This window comes from Euleptes europaea, chromosome 3 (genome assembly GCF_029931775.1).
Source record: "Euleptes europaea isolate rEulEur1 chromosome 3, rEulEur1.hap1, whole genome shotgun sequence".
NCBI classification, from domain to species: domain Eukaryota; kingdom Metazoa; phylum Chordata; class Lepidosauria; order Squamata; family Sphaerodactylidae; genus Euleptes; species Euleptes europaea.
Genome location: NC_079314.1, coordinates 117100104 through 117117636, shown reverse-complemented (window position 1 = coordinate 117117636; position 17533 = coordinate 117100104). Strand labels below are relative to the sequence as shown.

General features: G+C 51.0%; 1 protein-coding gene across 1 annotated transcript in view; it reads left to right on the top strand.

Annotated features, from left to right (window-relative positions):
* The first annotated feature begins 1845 nt into the window (after positions 1-1845).
* Positions 1846-17533, top strand: part of PFKFB3 (6-phosphofructo-2-kinase/fructose-2,6-biphosphatase 3) — a 34770-nt gene continuing 19082 nt past the window's right edge. The window contains exons 1-4 of the mRNA XM_056845835.1: positions 1846-1970; positions 15367-15492; positions 15605-15701; positions 17378-17444. Coding sequence (XP_056701813.1) covers positions 1892-1970; positions 15367-15492; positions 15605-15701; positions 17378-17444 — 369 coding nt within the window. The 5' untranslated portion in view covers positions 1846-1891. The remainder of the gene's footprint in view (positions 1971-15366; positions 15493-15604; positions 15702-17377; positions 17445-17533) is intronic.

The following is a 17533-nucleotide window of genomic DNA, read 5'->3' as shown; positions in this document are numbered from 1 at the left end:
CCTATATAATTTATGCCTATACAACCCTCTTGTGAATATAAGAAATGTATATAGCATTTGTAATATATGAAGAACTGTTTTTTGTTGTTGAAAATGTCTTATCCAGCTGGGCTCTTCTGATGTTCTTAGGATGATCAATATATTTATTCCAGAAAAGTATTGCCCCACTTTCGTCCCCCTCCCCCACATACACTTTGATGGACCACTGGTCTGATTCAGCAGGTCTTTTCTCCTGTTCTCAGGATGCTGGACTAGATGGACTACTGGTCTGATCCAGCAGGGCTCTTCTGATGTGCTTAGGATGCTGGATTAGATGGGCCACTGGTCTAGGGTTGCCAACTCTGGGTTGGAAAATACCTGGAGATTTTTGCGGGTGGGGCCTGGGGAGCAGAGACACCTCAGCAGGGTCCGATGCCATAGATTCCCCCTTCCAAAGCAGCCGTTTTCTCCAGGGGGAACTGTTGCTTGGAGAACAGTTGTGATAACAGGAAATCTCCAACCACCACCTGGAAGTTGGCAACCCTAGGTCTTATCCAGCCGGGCTCTTCCGATGTGCTTAGTATGATCAAAATCTTATTTATTCCAGAAAAGTATCCCCCCACTTTCTCCCCCCACCCCGAACACACACTTTGAGAGTATTTCCTGATAAAAGGGAATTCACAGTGGGTAGCCGTGTTAGTCTGTCTGCAGTAGTAGAAAAGGGCAAGAGTCCAGTAGCACCTTAAAGACTAACAAAGATATTTTCTGGTAGGGTATGAGCTTTCGTGAGCCACAGGGTGCTACTGGACTCTTGCCCTTTTCTACTACTGATAAAAGGGAGTATTTCTTCACACGGCTCATAGTCAAATTGGGGAACTCCCTGCCCCAGGAGGTGGTGATGGCTGCCAACTTGGAAGGCTTGAAGAGGGGAGTGGGCATGCGCACGGAGGAGCGGGCTACTAGTAAAAATGGCGACCGGCCACGATGCACACCTAATCTCTGCAGGATCAGAGGAGCATGCCTATTATAAGAGGTGCTGCGGAACACGGGCAGGCCAACGCTGCTGCCTTTTAAAGATTAACATATTTATTCTGGCATTGAAGGATTTTAGAAACGTGAGAGGGAAGGCACCTTGGCCATCTTCTGGACATGTAGTAGGGCATGCTTGTGGGATTCCCAGAGGCACCATGTTGGCCCCGTGCGAACAGACTTGATGGGCCTGGGTCTGATCCAGCAGGGCTTTCCGATGCTCCTTTGTCTAAAGGGCGGCGGCGGAGGGGTGGGTGGGAAGAAAGAACCTCATTGATCCGGCCCCAGTTCCGCTTGCTGACAGACGGGGGCAGCAGTGGGGCGACCCCCTCCCTCCTCGAGGACGTGAGCCGGTGCCAAAGCATTCCCCACGCCCCCATGGCGGCTGCCAGGGGGAGGAGGAGGAGGAGGAGGAGGAGGAGGAGGAGGCGGGCGGTGACGCAAGGCTCGCCGGCCGGTCTCCGGCTATAGAAAGAGCCGCGTCCGGGATGCGAGCAGGGAGACTCGCTCTCAGCCAGCCAGCGGAGAGGCGCTTGCAAGCAATAAGGGACCGGCCAGCCAAGCCCACCCCACGGCCAGGGGATTCCCCCCCCCATCCCTTTCGGATTTAAACCGGATTCTCCTTTTTCTCTCCCCCCCCCGCCCAAGGGAACCCCCTTCCCCGGGCGCTTTCCTGCTTCGCGTCCGCGCGCAGAAAATAACATCCGATCAGAGAAGCCTCGGGAGGCGCGCCCGTTCTTGCACGAAACGAAGGCAGGGGGGGGGGGGAAAGGAAAGGCCCCCTTTTCGTGTCGTGTCTTTTGGGGTCTTCCCGCCTCGCCGCCGCCTCCCCCTCCAGCGACCCAAGGTGGATCCGGAGCGCGCCCCGTCCTTTGCGCTCAACATGCCCATGGAGCTGACGCAAAGCCGGATCCAGAAGATTTGGCTGCCGCCCGACAACCACCCGGCGCTGCCCCGCAGATGTGAGTAGAGGGGACTTGGGGGAGTGTGCATTTTTTTTGGGGGGGGGGAGTGTGCATTTTTTTGGGGGGGGGGACCGACCCACACCGGGCCGGGCGGGGCAGCGTGCAGGCGAAGGATGGATGGAGCTCTGGGTGGGAGCGCGGGGCTTTGGAGAGGTTGGAAGCGCGCCCGGCGGTTGGGGGTCTGCGTGCGGGATAGGGGGGGCGGAGATCCCCGGGGGGGGCAGCTTGGACCGGCCCGGGCTTCTCGGGTTCCGGGGGGATGGAAAGGGGGGGAGCGGCCGGCCGGGAGGGTGCGCGCAAAGGGGTGCCCCCCCCTTCACCCCGGTGCCGAGCGCCGCCTTGCCTGTTGCGCGCGGGCAGGCTGTGAGGTCCGGGGGTGGGAGGGAGACCCCGGGCAGGCTCGCCCCCTTCCTCCCGGGGGCCGCCCGCTCCTTCCCGGCCCCGCGGCAGGGAAGCCCGGCCGGGCCATGTGGCTGACCTGAGATGCTCTCTCGCCGCGCCGCGCCACGCCTCCTTCCCCCCGCCCGGCTCGCCGGAGCCGCGGCTGGGATGCGAGGCACGCTCCGCATGGCCGCCGGAGGTGGGAGGAGGAGGGCGGCGCGATGGATCCCGGCCCTCTCGGCGGAGGAACGCTTGCATTTATGCATGCATGCATGCATGCATGCATAAATGCAAGCGTTCCTCCGCCGAGAGGGCCGGGATCCATCGCACCGCCCTCCTCCTCCCACCTCCGGCGGCCATGCATGCATGCATGCATGCATGCATGCGCGCACGGGAAGTCTTGCCTCCCGTTCGCCGCGCTCTCGGTGCGCGTTTCCCCCATCCATCCGGATTCTCCAGACTCAACCACCAGCCTCCCCCCCCACCCGATGCGCAGTGGCGGACTGGGTCTAAAAACGCTGCTGGCCAGGAGACAAAAAGGGTGCCCCCCCCCACCCCTATAAGGCGATCATTTAATTTTTATAATGAAAAAATAAAAATTTCAAAAAATACATCAATGGGGGGGGGGAAGGTGTTGAGGCAGCAAGGTAGACTCCCCCTGACTATGGAAAATCCACTGATTTAGCAATTTGTAGTCATCTCTTTTCCTTTCTGATAATTCAGTGGGGAGCCGTGTTAGTCTGTCTGCGGTAGTAGAAAAGAGCAAGAGTCCAGTAGCACCTTAAAGACGTAACAAAAATATTTTCCGGTAGGGTGTGAGCTTTCTGAAGAAGTGAGCTGTGGCTCACGAAAGCTCATACCCTGCCGGAAAATATTTTTGTGAGTCTTTAAGGTGCTCCTGGACTCTTGCTCTTTTCTTTTCCTTTCTGTAAAGGTATTGAAATGTATTAGGACAGCAAGGGAATAGCTTGTTGCTGGGCAGGATATCTCTGTGGGTCTGTGTGCTAGTAATTGGGGCAAGAGTCACGGAGGGTTACAGTGAACCATCACAAGAACTGGGGGAAACTGTTACTATACTGCCGCCTCTCTGTCTGTATTACAAATCAGATGTGCCCTGAATGTTGATGGCTGTCATATCTTGAATTTGGATGAATATCCCTTCCTCAGTATGATCGGGACTCAGAGATTTCTGCCCATTAGGGCCTCTGGGTCGCAGCTGCTTCAAATAAATAACTGTTTCTTGAAACAATGGTCTTGGGTCTCTCCCCCCCCCCAACCCCCGTTTACCGCAACAGCGCAATTAATTTTTTTTGCGAAATAACTATTTTTTGGTAATTTCAGTGTATGTATAGTACATATTGCTGGCAGTATACAGTAGGTGCAAAACGTAAATACAGTAGACGCTAAATGTAAATTGAATTTTTAAATTAATTTTTTAAATTTCAAATAAATCATTTTAAATAAATCTTCTATTTTCAAGCTGCTAAAAGATCATTAGCATTTTAAACATATTGTCTAATGTTTTTCTGGGGGGGCCCTCAGGGCCCACTTGCCATTGGGCGTGCTGACACCCTGGCCAGTCCGCCACTGGCCATGAAGAGCTTTGAGGATTCGGATGGGGAAAATGCGCATCGGGAGAGCGGCAGATCCCAGGCCAAACCTCCCATGCAGAGACGCCCCACCCGTTTAGACTGCGTCCTCGCTGGGGTCTTCTCCGGACGCCTGCTTCCGCTTGCTTTTTGCAAAGGGCGTGGGGATGAGTCAGGGCCCAGGCTGGAGGGAATCGAGGTGGGCAGGGGAAAGGAGGGGGCTTGTCGCATTGCACCTCCAGGATGCCCTCCCCGAGTCGTGCCACAGCTGAGCACTTCCCCCCCCCCCACCCAGTGGGAGCCTTAACAGCAGAGCTTTGGTGGAAAGCAGCTGCCAGTCAGAGTAGACCTTCCCGGAGGAGATGGATGGATGAGGGCCGCCTCCATATAAGGCAATTTCAGATAAGGTGGAGGCGGCTTGCTCCATGCCTTTAGCAGCACCCAAAGAACTGAGCAGGTGAAATCTCCCTCCCCCCCCAGTGATTTCGCCTTAATTGCTTTGTTAAAGGCACAGAAGGCGGGGCTCTGAGAAAGGAGGGTGAAATTCCAGGGGAGGCGTGGTGGAGATTCCTGTATGCGCATCTGGTGCATGGGGACCCATCTGCATCCAGGGCCGGTTGCCTTTGATTTAGGTTTGGCTTTTCAGTGGCTCAGGGTGGATTCTTGGGGTTCGAAACAGCCCGGTATAAAACATGTGAACAAATGAAGCTGCCTTCTACCGAATCAGACCCTTGGTCCATCAAAGTCAGTATTGTCTGCTCAGACCAGCAGCGGCTCTCCAGGGTCTCAGGGAGGGATCTTTCACATCACCTACTCGCCTAGTCCCTTTAACTGGAGATGCCAGGGATTGAACCTGGGACCTTCTGCACGCCAAGCAGATGCTCTACCACTGAGCCATGGCCCCTTCCCATGTGGTACCCCATCTCTGAATGCATGTAGATCTCTCTCAGCCTGGAGCATTTAAAAGCCAGACTAAATTAAAAACTAACCATGGGTTGAAAAGAGGGCGTTCTCGCCTGGCTTAGCCACGATCCAAATAAATCAGCCCTGGGGCGAACGTGGGTGCCTTGACGTTGCTATTGCTTACTGCCGGATTCATGCTCAGAATTTCGCTTTCAATGCCGGGTGCTTTCTGAAAGCATATTGTGTAAGAATAAAAAATGTTTCTGAGCATGTGCAGAATATTCATCCCCGCACAGCTGGGTGCGATGGGAACGTGTACTGGGTTAAAGGACCTCAGGGGAGCCTTGGTGATCTCTGGTTTTAGAAACTGCCTGCTTGCCTGCCTCGCAAAGTTGTTGTGAGGATAAATGAGAATGCTCGCCCTCTATATGAGAGCCTGCACGGTGTAGTGGTTAAGAGCAGTGGACTGTAAACTGGAGAACCAGGTTTGATTCCCCACTCCTCCGCATGAAGCCTGCTGGGTGACCTTGGGCTGGTCTCAGTTCTCTCCGAACTCTCAGCCCCACCTACTTCACAAGGTGTCTGTTGGGGGGAGAGGAAGGGAAGGTGATTGCAAGCGGGTTTGAGACTCACTAAAGTAAGAGAAAATCAGGGTATAAAACCCAACTCTTCTTCTATAGTATTTTTTTCAATTTTTTAAACAAGGGGAATGGTTAATGTGGATTTTTTTCCTTTACTGATGATCACCTTATTCTTATCTTCAGTGTTTGAGAACTCAAGAGATCATCTAGTCTGACCCTTTCACATAAGTACAACCTCTTGCCCATGGACTCACCCACCTTCCACTGACCCAGCTCTAATTCCGGCCATCGTGTGCCACCAGCAGAAAGTGGGTACAACACAGAAAGCACCAGGTGCCTCAAACAAGCGAGCCCAGCTGCATGAGAAGGCAGCCCCCCCCCCCCCCGGCCGCCAGCTGTACTCCCTTTGACATAAGAACATAAGAAAGGCCCTGCTGGAACAGACCAAGGCCCATCAAGTCCAGCAGTCAGTTCACACAGCGGCCAACCAGGTGCCTCTAGGAAGCCCACAAACAAGACGACTGCAGCAGCATTGTCCTTCCTGCCTGTGTTCCACAGCACCAAAGATAATAGGCATGCTCCTCTGAGACTGGAGAGACTAGGTGTGCACCATGACTAGTATCCATTTTGACTAGTATCCATGGATAGCTCTCTCCTCCATAACAATCCCTTCCTCAACCCGATCTACTGTGTATCCTCTGTCATGATATCTCTCGTGTTACCTGGAGATGCCCCAGTTAATATTTCAGAACCTTCCTGCTTCCATCCAGTAAGCCTTGAGGGGTTTTCCCGTGGCAATTTTGATGCGGTGGCAGCGGCTGAACTTTGTAATCCTCATTCTGTTGCGCGATGTCTCGTGCGATTTGATTGCGTTGTTTGGAGCTGTGCGGTCGTGCCTTGAGACTCACTGAGATGGGCAGGCGACAAATAAAAGGAAATAAATAATATATATTAAAAGCGACCAAGGGAGCGTGAACATCCCTAGATGTTGCAATCCTGGCAGGTGGGGGGGGGGGGGGAAATATTTTAAACTTCATGGAGGGCTGTGTGTGTGGGAGCAATCCCTGCAGGATTCATTTATTCCTTCCTTTCCCACCCCTGTTCACCTGCAACCAACTTTTCAGCATTAGCTCCATTGATAGAAATGCTTAGCTGTGGCTAAACCGTGTGTGTGTGGGGGGGTGCAGAATAGTCCCGCAGAAAGAAGACTTAACGGGTGGTTCCCTTTTCCTTGGGGCCTTTGAAAACGTGGCTGATATTTTTAAATAAACGCATATTGGATTAAAGAGGAAGGATAAATAAGGCGTAAGCTCTTTACTCCTCTATTCCTTTCTCCTTCAGATAGGATTTTTGTAGGAAAGATTAGCCATGTGAAGTCCATTGGCTTTCTCCTGAGCTGACACGCGTAACCGGGTGTGTTGGCCTTAAAGGAAGGCATCCCGCCCTCTTCAAATGCCGAAGAGGTCGGTGGCAACGTGCCTGCTTTGCACATAGAAGGTCCCTGGTTCGTTTCCCCGGCATCTGTAACAAAAGAAGAACTGGGAGGGGGTTGCTGGGAGAGGCGTTTCTTTCGGTGGAGTCGGAGTAGACCCTACTGGGTTAGATGGACCTACAGCCTGGGAAGATATCAGGCAGATTCAGATGTTTGCAACTAGAAAGTCTGACTCTATATCTGGGGCTGAATCGCACATATTTAATGCAGAAAATACCAGGTTCCATTCTAGCTCCTCCAGTTGAAAGGTCTCAGATGATGGGAGATACCTGAATTCTTTGATAGCTGCTGCCAATCAGAGTAGGCAATACTCAGCTACAGGGACCATGAACACATGAAGCCACCTTATACTGAGTCAGACCCTCGGTTCATCAAAGTCAGTATTGTCTACTCAGACCGGCAGCGGCTCTCAGGTAGAGGTCTTTCCCATCACCTCCTTGCCTGGTCCCTTTAACTAGAGATGCCGGGGATTGAACCTGGGGCCTTCTGCATGCCAAGCTCTACCACTGAGCCACGGCCCCTCCCCCTATGGTCTGAACTGATGAAAGGCAGAGCTCCTAAGTCCCATTGCTTAGTGCTTGCTTTGGTTTTGGCTGCATGCCTTCTAGAGTTGCCACCTTATGTATGTACTTCCTGTATATCCCACCTTTCTTCCTCAGTGGGGACCCAAAGCAGCTGACGTCTGTCTCCTCACCGCCCCTTTTTATCCTCACAACAACCCTGTGAGGTGGGTTAGGCTGAGAGTGCACTTTCTTCACACAACTCATAGTTCAATTGTGGAACTCCCTGCCCCAGGATGTGGTGATGGCTGCCAACTTGGAAGACTTTAAGTGGGGAGTGGACATGTTTGTGGAGGAGAGGGCTATCCATGGCTACTGGTCAAAATGGATACTAGTCATGATGCATACCTATTCTCTCCAATCTCAGAGGAGCATGCCTGTTCTGTTAGGTGCTGTGGAACACAGGCAGGACAATGCTGCTGCAGTCGTCTTGCTTGTGGGCTTCCTTGAGGCACCTGGTTGGCCGTTGTGTGAACAGACTGCTGGACTTGATGGACCTGGGTCTGATCCAGCGTGGCCTTTTTTTGTTCATACATTGTATGAGAAACTGGTTCAGATTCTCTCTTGCTTTCTTAGGCATTGGTATGCGATAACTGGGGGAGAGGGGCAGGCAATCCTACCCCACCCCGCACAGTTCTCCCAACCTGAAACTGTCCAATGCTGAGTGCCCTTTCCTTTATGGGGTTAAACATACAAACAGATGACAGAATTTGCCCCCCTCCCCCCCAACTAGGACAAATGCCACCTCCATGGGGCCTATTTCAAACTGGGGAAATGGGGTGGGAGACAGGGTTACCGCTCCCTACACACCCCTTGGTCGGGCCCGGGAATGATGCTCTTAACGGGGGGGGGGGGCACCTCTTATATCAGAAGTAACCAGTGCAGAATTGACAGCAGGAGTACGTTAGCCAAATATCTCATTTAATGGACCAGATGACCCTGGCGGACCCTTGCAACTCTGCGATTCTGTGTGCTTATGAAAGAATACAATCCTGTTCAGGTACCCAGTGGAGGTGCTGAGAAACACGTGCTTTCCCATGGAAACCAATGGAACTTCTGCCATGCTTGCACCCACTATCTTTTAAGCCTGCTTTCCTTCTTTAATCTGATTTGGGGGAGGCTGGAAGAGAATAAAGTGGTTTAGAAAGGCATTGCTTTAAATAAGTGGCTCAATCCCTTTTTCTCCAGGATATCAGTTCTGTCCTGGGAAAATCTCTTGGAGTTTTAACTGTTCACATGTAGCTCTTACACCTCTGGCCTAATCATGTTTACGCCAAAGTAGCTCTCGTGGGCTTTGGTGGGACTTTCTCCCAAGTTCCACTGAGTTCAGCGAGGTCTGCCACCTGCCCTGGGTGCTGAGGCTTGCTTTCTGAACTGGGCGTTTTCCGTTGGGGCTTTTTGACCCGTTTCAGAGATGGGGAGAGGGGTCTGTGCTTTTGGGGCTGGAGGGTGTTTGCATAAGAGGTAGAATTGCAAAGATGGGAGGCAAGGGCTTTAAGCTGATGTCGAAGATTGTTTGCTGGGTTTTATATTTTAAAACTTGGGGAAGCTTTCCAGTTGAAGCCCATCTCCCGTCAGACAGTGTTCAGAACAAAGATATATATAAATCTTAGCAATCTTAACAATTCCCCCCCAGGCCAGATTAGTCAGGGATCTTGGAGGGTTTTTTTTTTTTTTGCCATCTTCTGGGCATGGAGTAGGGGGTCACTGTGTGTGTGGGGGAGAGGTAGTTGTGAATTTCCTGCATCGTGCAGGGGGTTGGACTAGATGACCCTGGTGGTCCCCCCCTAACTCTATAATTCTGTGATTCTAGCTTATCATCTGCTTTGAGGAGCAATTATATCCATTGCTTAAGGCTACATTTTTTTCTGGTGAGATTTCCACCGGTCTCTGTTCTCAGCCCTTGAGGCTGATTTTGCCTGTGATATCTAAATAGTCAGTTCCTGCTTTGTTCAGTTATAAGAACCCCCTCCCCTTTAAATCGTCACCTTTGTATCTGGATCAGCTCGATAATTTCCTTCCCCCTTTCTTTGGGCGCCGTGCATCTTCTGTTTCATCAGACCTGCTGGCCAGGGCAGGGTTAATTTTATTCCCCCTGGTATCTCTTTGCAAAGAAGGGGAGCATCCAAATAAGGAATGGTGAAGGGAAGGTGTGTTCGGACACATGCTGGGATTGGGGGGGTTGAGTTCTTATCTGATGCAAGGAGAATGAAATCGGCCAGGGGAGGAGGGAATTAGTTATCCTTAAAAAGCCATCACCCAGATTAGTGACCTGGGATGCCTTTTCGGTCTGCGTGTGCGTGGCACACAGAATCGTCCTGGGCTCCTCCCCCTGGCTTGGGTTGCGATGCCTCCGTCAGGGTATTCCTAGCCGTGACCCATTCATTTTCTGCGAAATGGCACGTCTCCCACGTACTTCCAAAGCCACTAATGCCGGCTTAATGGGGGGAAAGGAGGGGAGGGGGAAAGGGGGAGGGATTTCTGTCGAGGTATTCCCCTAGGAGGAATGAGTCCCTGCGTATGTTAAAAGGATGGATGAATTGTGCAGAGCTTTGTGCGTTTTTTCTAAACGCAGCCCCAGCCTGAAAGCCGGGTCTCGTTTTTTCAAAGGGTATGACTAGACCCGACGCTCCAAAAATCATCACTGCAACCAGGAAGTGTCTAGTGGCTGGTCTTGTTTAATTAGAGAATTCCAGAGGGTTGGCACAGTTTTAAGTCTGCTGCGGCAGAAGATAAAAGGGGGATCTTGCAGCACCTTAAAAGACGAATAAATATCTTATTCCTTCGGAAGCATCCGTGGGCTGGCGTCCCAATTTCTCAGATGCACGCAGACCCTGCTGCGTGAAGGAGCAATTTGTAATCTGTGGATGCTGTGTGTGTGTGTGTGTGTGTGTGTGTGTGGGGAGGGGGAATCTGTTAGTTTTTACGTTGTCGGAAGCCTTCTGGTTTCTCAGAGGGTCCCTGATTCCATTATTCAATTTACAATAATGCAGAAAAGTGCATTAAGTAATATACCTCTTTGTTTGCGTAATACTGTTCAGTAAAAGTTGAGCTTCAGCTCATCTTACTCCCTTACCCATTGGTTTTAAAAGGGCTTGCTCCTGAGTAAATAGGTAGAGGGCACCTCCCCCATCTGTGTCTTGCTATACACATGAAGCTGCCTTCCTATGAATCAGAGCCTTGGTCCATCAAGATCAGTATCGTCTGCTCAGACCGGCAGCTGCTCTCTGGGGTCTCAGGCGGAGGTCTCTCACGTCACCTACTGCCTGGTCCTTTTTAACTGCAGATGCCGGGGATTGAACCTGGGACCTTGTGCATGCCAAGCAGATGCTCTACCACTGAGCCACCCCCCCTCCCATACATTCATGGGGATAGATCGCGATGGGTAGCCATGTTAGTCTGCCCGTAGCAGTAAAAAAGAGCAAGAGTCCAGTAGCAATTTAAAGACTAACAAAAATTTCTCGCAGGGTATGAGCTGTCGTGAGTCACAGCTGAAGAAGTGAGCTGTGACTCATGAAAGCTCATACCCTACCATACATTCATGGTTATAGTGACAAATGCCTAGGAATCTCTCTGTTGGTGCCCCCCCCCCCCGTCTTACTTTGGCACTGTAGGTATTTCAGACGATGCTGGGGTCCGGCCATCAGTTGGGAGCACCTGCGGACTGGTCTGCTCCTGAACAGAGAGACAAGATTTTCGGGGGAGGAGGAGTTTTTAGGTCTTCCTATTAATGCCTGTCAGCATCTACTGTCATTTGATTTTCTAGAGGATTGCTCAAATAAAGGCAAGTCAGCCTTTGGGCCGCTTGGGAAATAAGCTGAGGAGGATGAGCTTGCGCTCCATCCGGCACTTTGCATGGTCTCATGCGGAAATCAATCGCAGCCGCCATGGGCCGGCAATGGGCTGTGCGTACAAAGGATCTTTGAGGAAGGCTGAATCGCCAAACCCCGCTGGAAGTTGTGCCTTCTGTCTTCTCATCTCTTCTCCCTGATCTCGGGCGGCTGGTGGATATCACACGATTGCTCCCTGGCCATGCTCAGAGGTTTCCTCTGATCTTTATAGAATGATAGACTCATAGAGTTGGAAGGGACCACCAGGGTCATCTAGTCCAACCCCCTGCACAATGCAGGAAATTTACAACTAACTCCTCCCCACACACCACCAGTGACCAGAAGATGGCCAAGATGCCCTCCCTCTCATGAACTGCCTAAGGTCACAGAATCCGCATTGCTGACAGATGGCCATCTAGCCTCTGCTTGAAAACCTCCAGAGAAGGAGAGCTCACCACCTCCCGAGGAAGCCTGTTCCACTGAGGAACTGCTCCAGCTGTGAGAAAATTCTTCCTAGTGTCTAGGCAGACACTCTTTTGATTTAATTTCAACCCCTTTGGTTCTGGTCCGGCCTTCTGGGGCAATTTCAGTGGCTCTTTTTGTACTTAAGTCATAAGACTTAAATGTTTAAATGTCCGTATGTTTTTGTCTGTTTGATGTTTAAAAATAAAATTTTATTATATATATATAAAAAAGGGTGGACAGAGTAGAACCAGATCGGCTACATGGTGTAGCTAATAAAATCTGACCCAGGAGGTCAGGTTTTATTAGGCAGGTGTGTCCCTGGCTTCAGAGAAACTTCGCATACCTGCCCTTTAGTTTGTACATTGCTCTTTGCGGGACGGGAAGGAGAGAAGAGAACCTGTGATCAGCCATCCTGCTTCAAGCTCCCCCACCACGGCAAGCTTTTTTAAACATCAAACAGACAAAAACATACGGACATTTAAACATTTAAGTCTTATGACTTAAGTACAAAAAGAGCCACTGAAATTGCCCCAGAAGGTTGGACAGGAACCAACGGGTTGAAATTAAATGAAGAGTATCCGGCTAAACATTAGGACGAACTTTCTGACAGTTAGAGCTGTTCCTCAGTGGAACAGGCTTCCTCGGGAGGTGGTGAGCTCTCCTTCCCTGGAAGTTTTTAAGCAGAGGCTAGATGGCCAACCCTAGAAGCTAAAATGACTAAACTGAGGCTATTGTATTTTGGTCACATCATGAGATGACAAGAGTCACTGGAAAAGACAGTCATGCTAGGAAAAGTTGAGGGCAGCAGGAAAAGAGGAAGACCCAACAAGAGATGGATTGACTCAATAAAGGAAGCCACAGCCTTCAATTTGCAAGATCTGAGCAAGGCTGTCAAAGATAGGACATTTTGGAGGACTTTCATTCATAGGGTCGCCATGAGTCGGAAGCGACTTGACGGCACTTCACACACACATGAGTTCTTAACGCCATGAGTTCTTAATGCACTGGGCCTGACGTCGCAGAGCTGCCGTGTTCAATTTCCGATCTGCTATGTAACCTTGTAGGTGTTTGCAGTTGGTTGTTCAATCTTTGTGGAGCGGAGGACTCTGATCTGGAGAACCGGGTTTGATTCCCCACTCCTCCACATGAGATGCGGAGGCTAATCTGGTGAACTGGATTTGTTTCCCTACTCCTGCACACGAAGCCAGCTGGGTGACCTTGGGCTAGTCACAGCTCTCTCAGCCCCACCTACCTCACAGGGTGTCGGTTGTGGGGAAGGGAAGGTGATTGCAAGCCGGTTTGAGTCTCCCTTAAGTGGGAGAGAAAGTCGGCATGTAAAAACGAACTCTTCTTCTTCAGCACCCCACAGCCGCTCGCAGACGGACAGGGCCTTGCCTCTTAGGGAAGTTGTTTTCCCCTTTGGAGGTATGCAGCACACCTTGTTCCTGAGCGAGCCCTGTTGCAAAAGGTGTTTGGGGTGGCGAGAAGGGTGCCAGGAAAGGCGGGGGGAGCCTTGAGGAATTCACTTCGGGCTCCATTCTGGCACACCCCCGGGCGTTCTGTGCACCCGTCGCGGCGTGCCGAATGCCGACTCTTCCTCATCCCTCCTGAATGTTGTTTGTTTTGTTCCCTACCTGGCGGAGCAAAGGTGGGCTTGGCCAAACCTCTCCCGCTTTCCTCTTCTGTCACGAGCTGTTTGTTGTTGCTTTGGAGAAATGGGTAGGGCCCGGTTTGGAGAATCAGGAGGAGCTCACGTGCGCCGCACGGGAATGATGCCATGCAAGGAGAAGGCTTGAAGAATGCATGTTGGTTAATGGAAGCTAAATGGGACATGGTTTGCCTTGGTGCCGGGCGAAGAAATTTCAGCTGCCCATTTGGTGTTGTTTCTTAAAAATATGCTGACTTTCTTTTCTCTACCACTTAAGGGTGTCTCAAACCGGCTTACAATCACCTTCCCTTCCCCTCCCCACAACAGACACCCTGTGAGGTAGGTGGGGCTGAGAGAGCTCTAAGAGAGCTGTGACTAGCCCAAGCTCACCCAACTGGCTTCATGTGTGGGAGGGGGGAAACAAATCCAGTTCACCAGATCAGTGTCTGCCGTTCACATGGAGGAGCAGGGAATCAAAGCTGGTTCTCCAGATTAGAGTCCACCACTTCAAACCACTGCTCTTAACCACTATACTACGCTGGCTGTGGCTCAGTTTGTAGAGCATCTGCTTGGCATGCAGAAGGTCCCAGGTTCGATCCCTGGCACCTCCAGTTAAAGGGACTAGGCAAGTAGGTGATGTGAAAGACCCCTGCCTGAGACCCTGGAGAGCCGCTGCCGGTCCGAGTAGACAATACTGACTTTGGTGGACCAAGGGTCTGATTCAGTAGAAGGCAGCTTCATGTGTTCAGGGGGTTTAAAAAAGTAGCACCATACAGTGTAGTGCAATTCTGGACTACACATGAGACTGAATAATATAGTTACGGGGAAGGGCCATAGCTTAGTGATAGAGCATCTGCTTGGCACGCAGAAGGTCCCAGATTCAATTCCCGGCACCTCCAGTTAAAGGGTCTAGGCAAGTAGGTGATGTGAAAGACCTCTGCCTGAGACCCTGGAGAGCCGCTGCCGGTCTGAGTAGACAATACTGACTTTGATGGGCCCAGGGTCTGATTCGGTGTAAGGCAGCTTCATGTGTTTAGAGCTGAGATGGTTAGGATGCTGAATTAGGTCCCAAGATCCATGTTTGTATAGCAGTCTCACCACATGCAAAGAGGGCTCTGTAAACTGTAGGGGGGTGCTTTTTTGGGGGGGGTTTGCAATAGTGAATGTGGGGTTACTTCAGGCCACTGTGTCGCACTTTGTCACCCAGGGGCTCTGTAGCTGTTGCCTCTGCTGGGCATGTGTTGTGTGTGGATGTTCCCGTAGCCCACGTAAGTCAGCAAGTTTCTGCTGATGTCGAGCTTTAAATGTCTAGCGGGATGGCTTTGGTCTCAAGGCTTGGACGGAACTGTTGAGGCATCTGCAGAGGGCTGAATCTTTCCCTCCCCCTTTATTAAAAAGCACCTATAATAATTCTGGACGTTTAAGTAATGCTTTTGAGCGCTCAAAGCACTTCACGCGTGTTATCTTGGTGCAGCAGTCCTGCGAGGTAGGCCTGCGTAACGATCATCATCAGCAAGCTGGTGATGGCTGCCAACATGGAAGGCTTTAAGAGACATGTTCATGGAGGAGAGGGCTATCCATGGCTACTAGTCAAAATGAATACTAGTCATGATGCACACCTATTCTCTCCATGATCAGAGGAGCATGCCTATTATGTTGGGTTCCTTTTGGCGACTTCACATTTTGGAGCTTGGGTGGCTTTCATGGTCCAACCTCTGACATTATATCCTCATAACGACCCTGTGAGGTAGGCTAGGCGGCGAGCTTGAGTGACCAGCCCCAGGTCTCCCGGCATGCTTTATGGTTGAAAGAGATTATGAACCTCAGTCTGCCCACTTCTAGTCCAGTGCTCTAACAGCTACACTGTACTATCTCTTTTTATTATTTGGCACGGCAACGATTGTGCAGGTTTTTCAACAGCCCTTCTCTCATTTCCCTCTGCAGCATGTGGACCTCAGCTTACCAATTCCCCCACTGTGATTGTGATGGTTGGTCTCCCAGCTCGCGGGAAGACCTACATCTCCAAGAAGCTGACCCGCTACCTCAACTGGATTGGTGTCCCTACGAAAGGTGAGGTTCAGGGGTCATTCGAGTCACCTTTTCAGAGGCTGTGGGGTTATACGGGGCAATTGTGCGTGAGGCGCAGGGACAGACTATGTTTTTCCTCCCCTCCTTTCTGCAGTGTTTAATGTCGGAGAATACCGCCGGGAAGCGGTGAAACATTATAGCTCCTATGACTTCTTCCGTCCTGACAATGAGGAGGCCATGAAAGTCCGCAAGTGAGTAACTGATTGCCTCGGGGCCAATGAAGTTTGCCAAGCTGAAGATGATACTGTGTGGAACTCCCTGCCCCAGGATGTGGTGATTGCTGCCTAGTTGGAAGGCTTTAAGAGGGGAGTGGACATGTTCATGGAGGGAGAGGGCTATCCATGGCTACTAGTCAAAATGGATACATCATGATGCATGCCTATCATATTTGATACTGTGGAGCACAGGCAGCACAATGCTGCTGCAGTCATCTTGCTTGTGGGCTTCCTAGAGGCACCTGGTTGGCCACTGTGGGAACAGACTGCTGGACTTGATGGGCCTTGGTCTGATCCAGCAGGGCTTTCCTTATGTTCCATGTTTGGCCCTCCATCTCTGACCTTGCTGATCTCGAAGCCAAGAATCAGCATCCCAGTTTTGGGGTAGGCAATCACGCAGGGCCTTTGGTTGGGATAGCGCCGGAAGCTTGTTAGCTCTGAAAAGCCGTGAGGATCTGGTCTAGCCTTCAATATTGTTGATGAGAACATTGTGTAGTGTGTAGTAGTGGTTGGGCTAGGATCTGGGGGGGGGTGTCTTGGTTTAAACCCCTGTTGTGCCATAGAAGCTCCCTGGGTTACTGAGGGCAAGTCACAGACTCTTGGCCTAACCTACAGCACAGGGTTGTTGTGAGGGTAAAAAGCAGGGAGAGGAGAATGATGTAAACTGTGTTGGGTCCCCATTGGGGAGAGAGGTGGGGTATAAGTGAAATAATTACAATAAAATATTTAGGCTGGTAAGGGGAGGGAATTGGAGTTCTGTTGTTTTTTTATGTTCTCAAGTATGTATTATAAGCCTTCTTGAGCCACGGGGAAAGGTGCAATATAAATAAATCAAGCAACTGAGCGTTGTCCTGTGCCATACAGTCCAATCACCTGGTTGATTGAGCAACCTCTAGTGATACCGCTTTACTTATAGAATCATAGAGTTGGGAGGGACCACCAGGGTCATCCAGTCCAACCCCCTGCACAAGGCAGGAAATTCATAACTACCTTCCCCACACACCCCCAGTAACCCCTACTCCATTCCCAGAAGACGGTCAAGATGCCCTCCCTCTCATGATCTGCCAAAGGTCATAGAATCAGCATTGCTGACAGATGGCCATCTAGCCTCTGCTTAAAAACCTCCAGGGAAGGAGAGCTCACCACCTCCCAAGGAAGCCTGTTCCACTGAGAAACCGCTATGTCAGAAAATTCTTCCTAATATCTAGAGAGAAACTCTTTTGATTTAATTTCAACCCGTTGGTTCTGGTCCGACCTTCTGGGGCAACAGAAAACAACTCAGCACCCTCCTCTATATCCCCTTGTTGATGGGCAGAAACCTCCAAATTGTCTGTTTCCTCAATGAGATCCAGCAGCAAAAATCTTTGCTCGGCGGCCTGTGGGTCATGGATGCGTCCAGCCAAATATCGCAGCGCTGGTTTGGTCGGGGGGTTAGGGCGGAGCTTGTTTTAAAATTCTGCGGATCGCTGCATCTAGAATCCAGAACAAAATTGGTCTGAAGCTCTGGACGGGTGGCGAACTTGCAGATTTCTGGGTTGTGGCAGAACTTGCTGATCTTTCTCTTTTTTGGGAGGAGGCAGTATGAGATGCCCCCGTGTACCTGGTAACTGTGATTCAAAACGTCACGGACTTTGCTTTTCTTCCTCTGGCAGGCAATGTGCCTTATCTGCTTTGAGAGACGTCAAGCTGTACTTATCGGAGGAAGGGGGCCAAATTGCGGTGAGTGGCATGTTAAGATAGGGATGCTCCAAGGGGCGGAACGAGGCTGTGTTTTGGCAGCATGGCTGCAGCTTCCTAGTTAGGTTGAC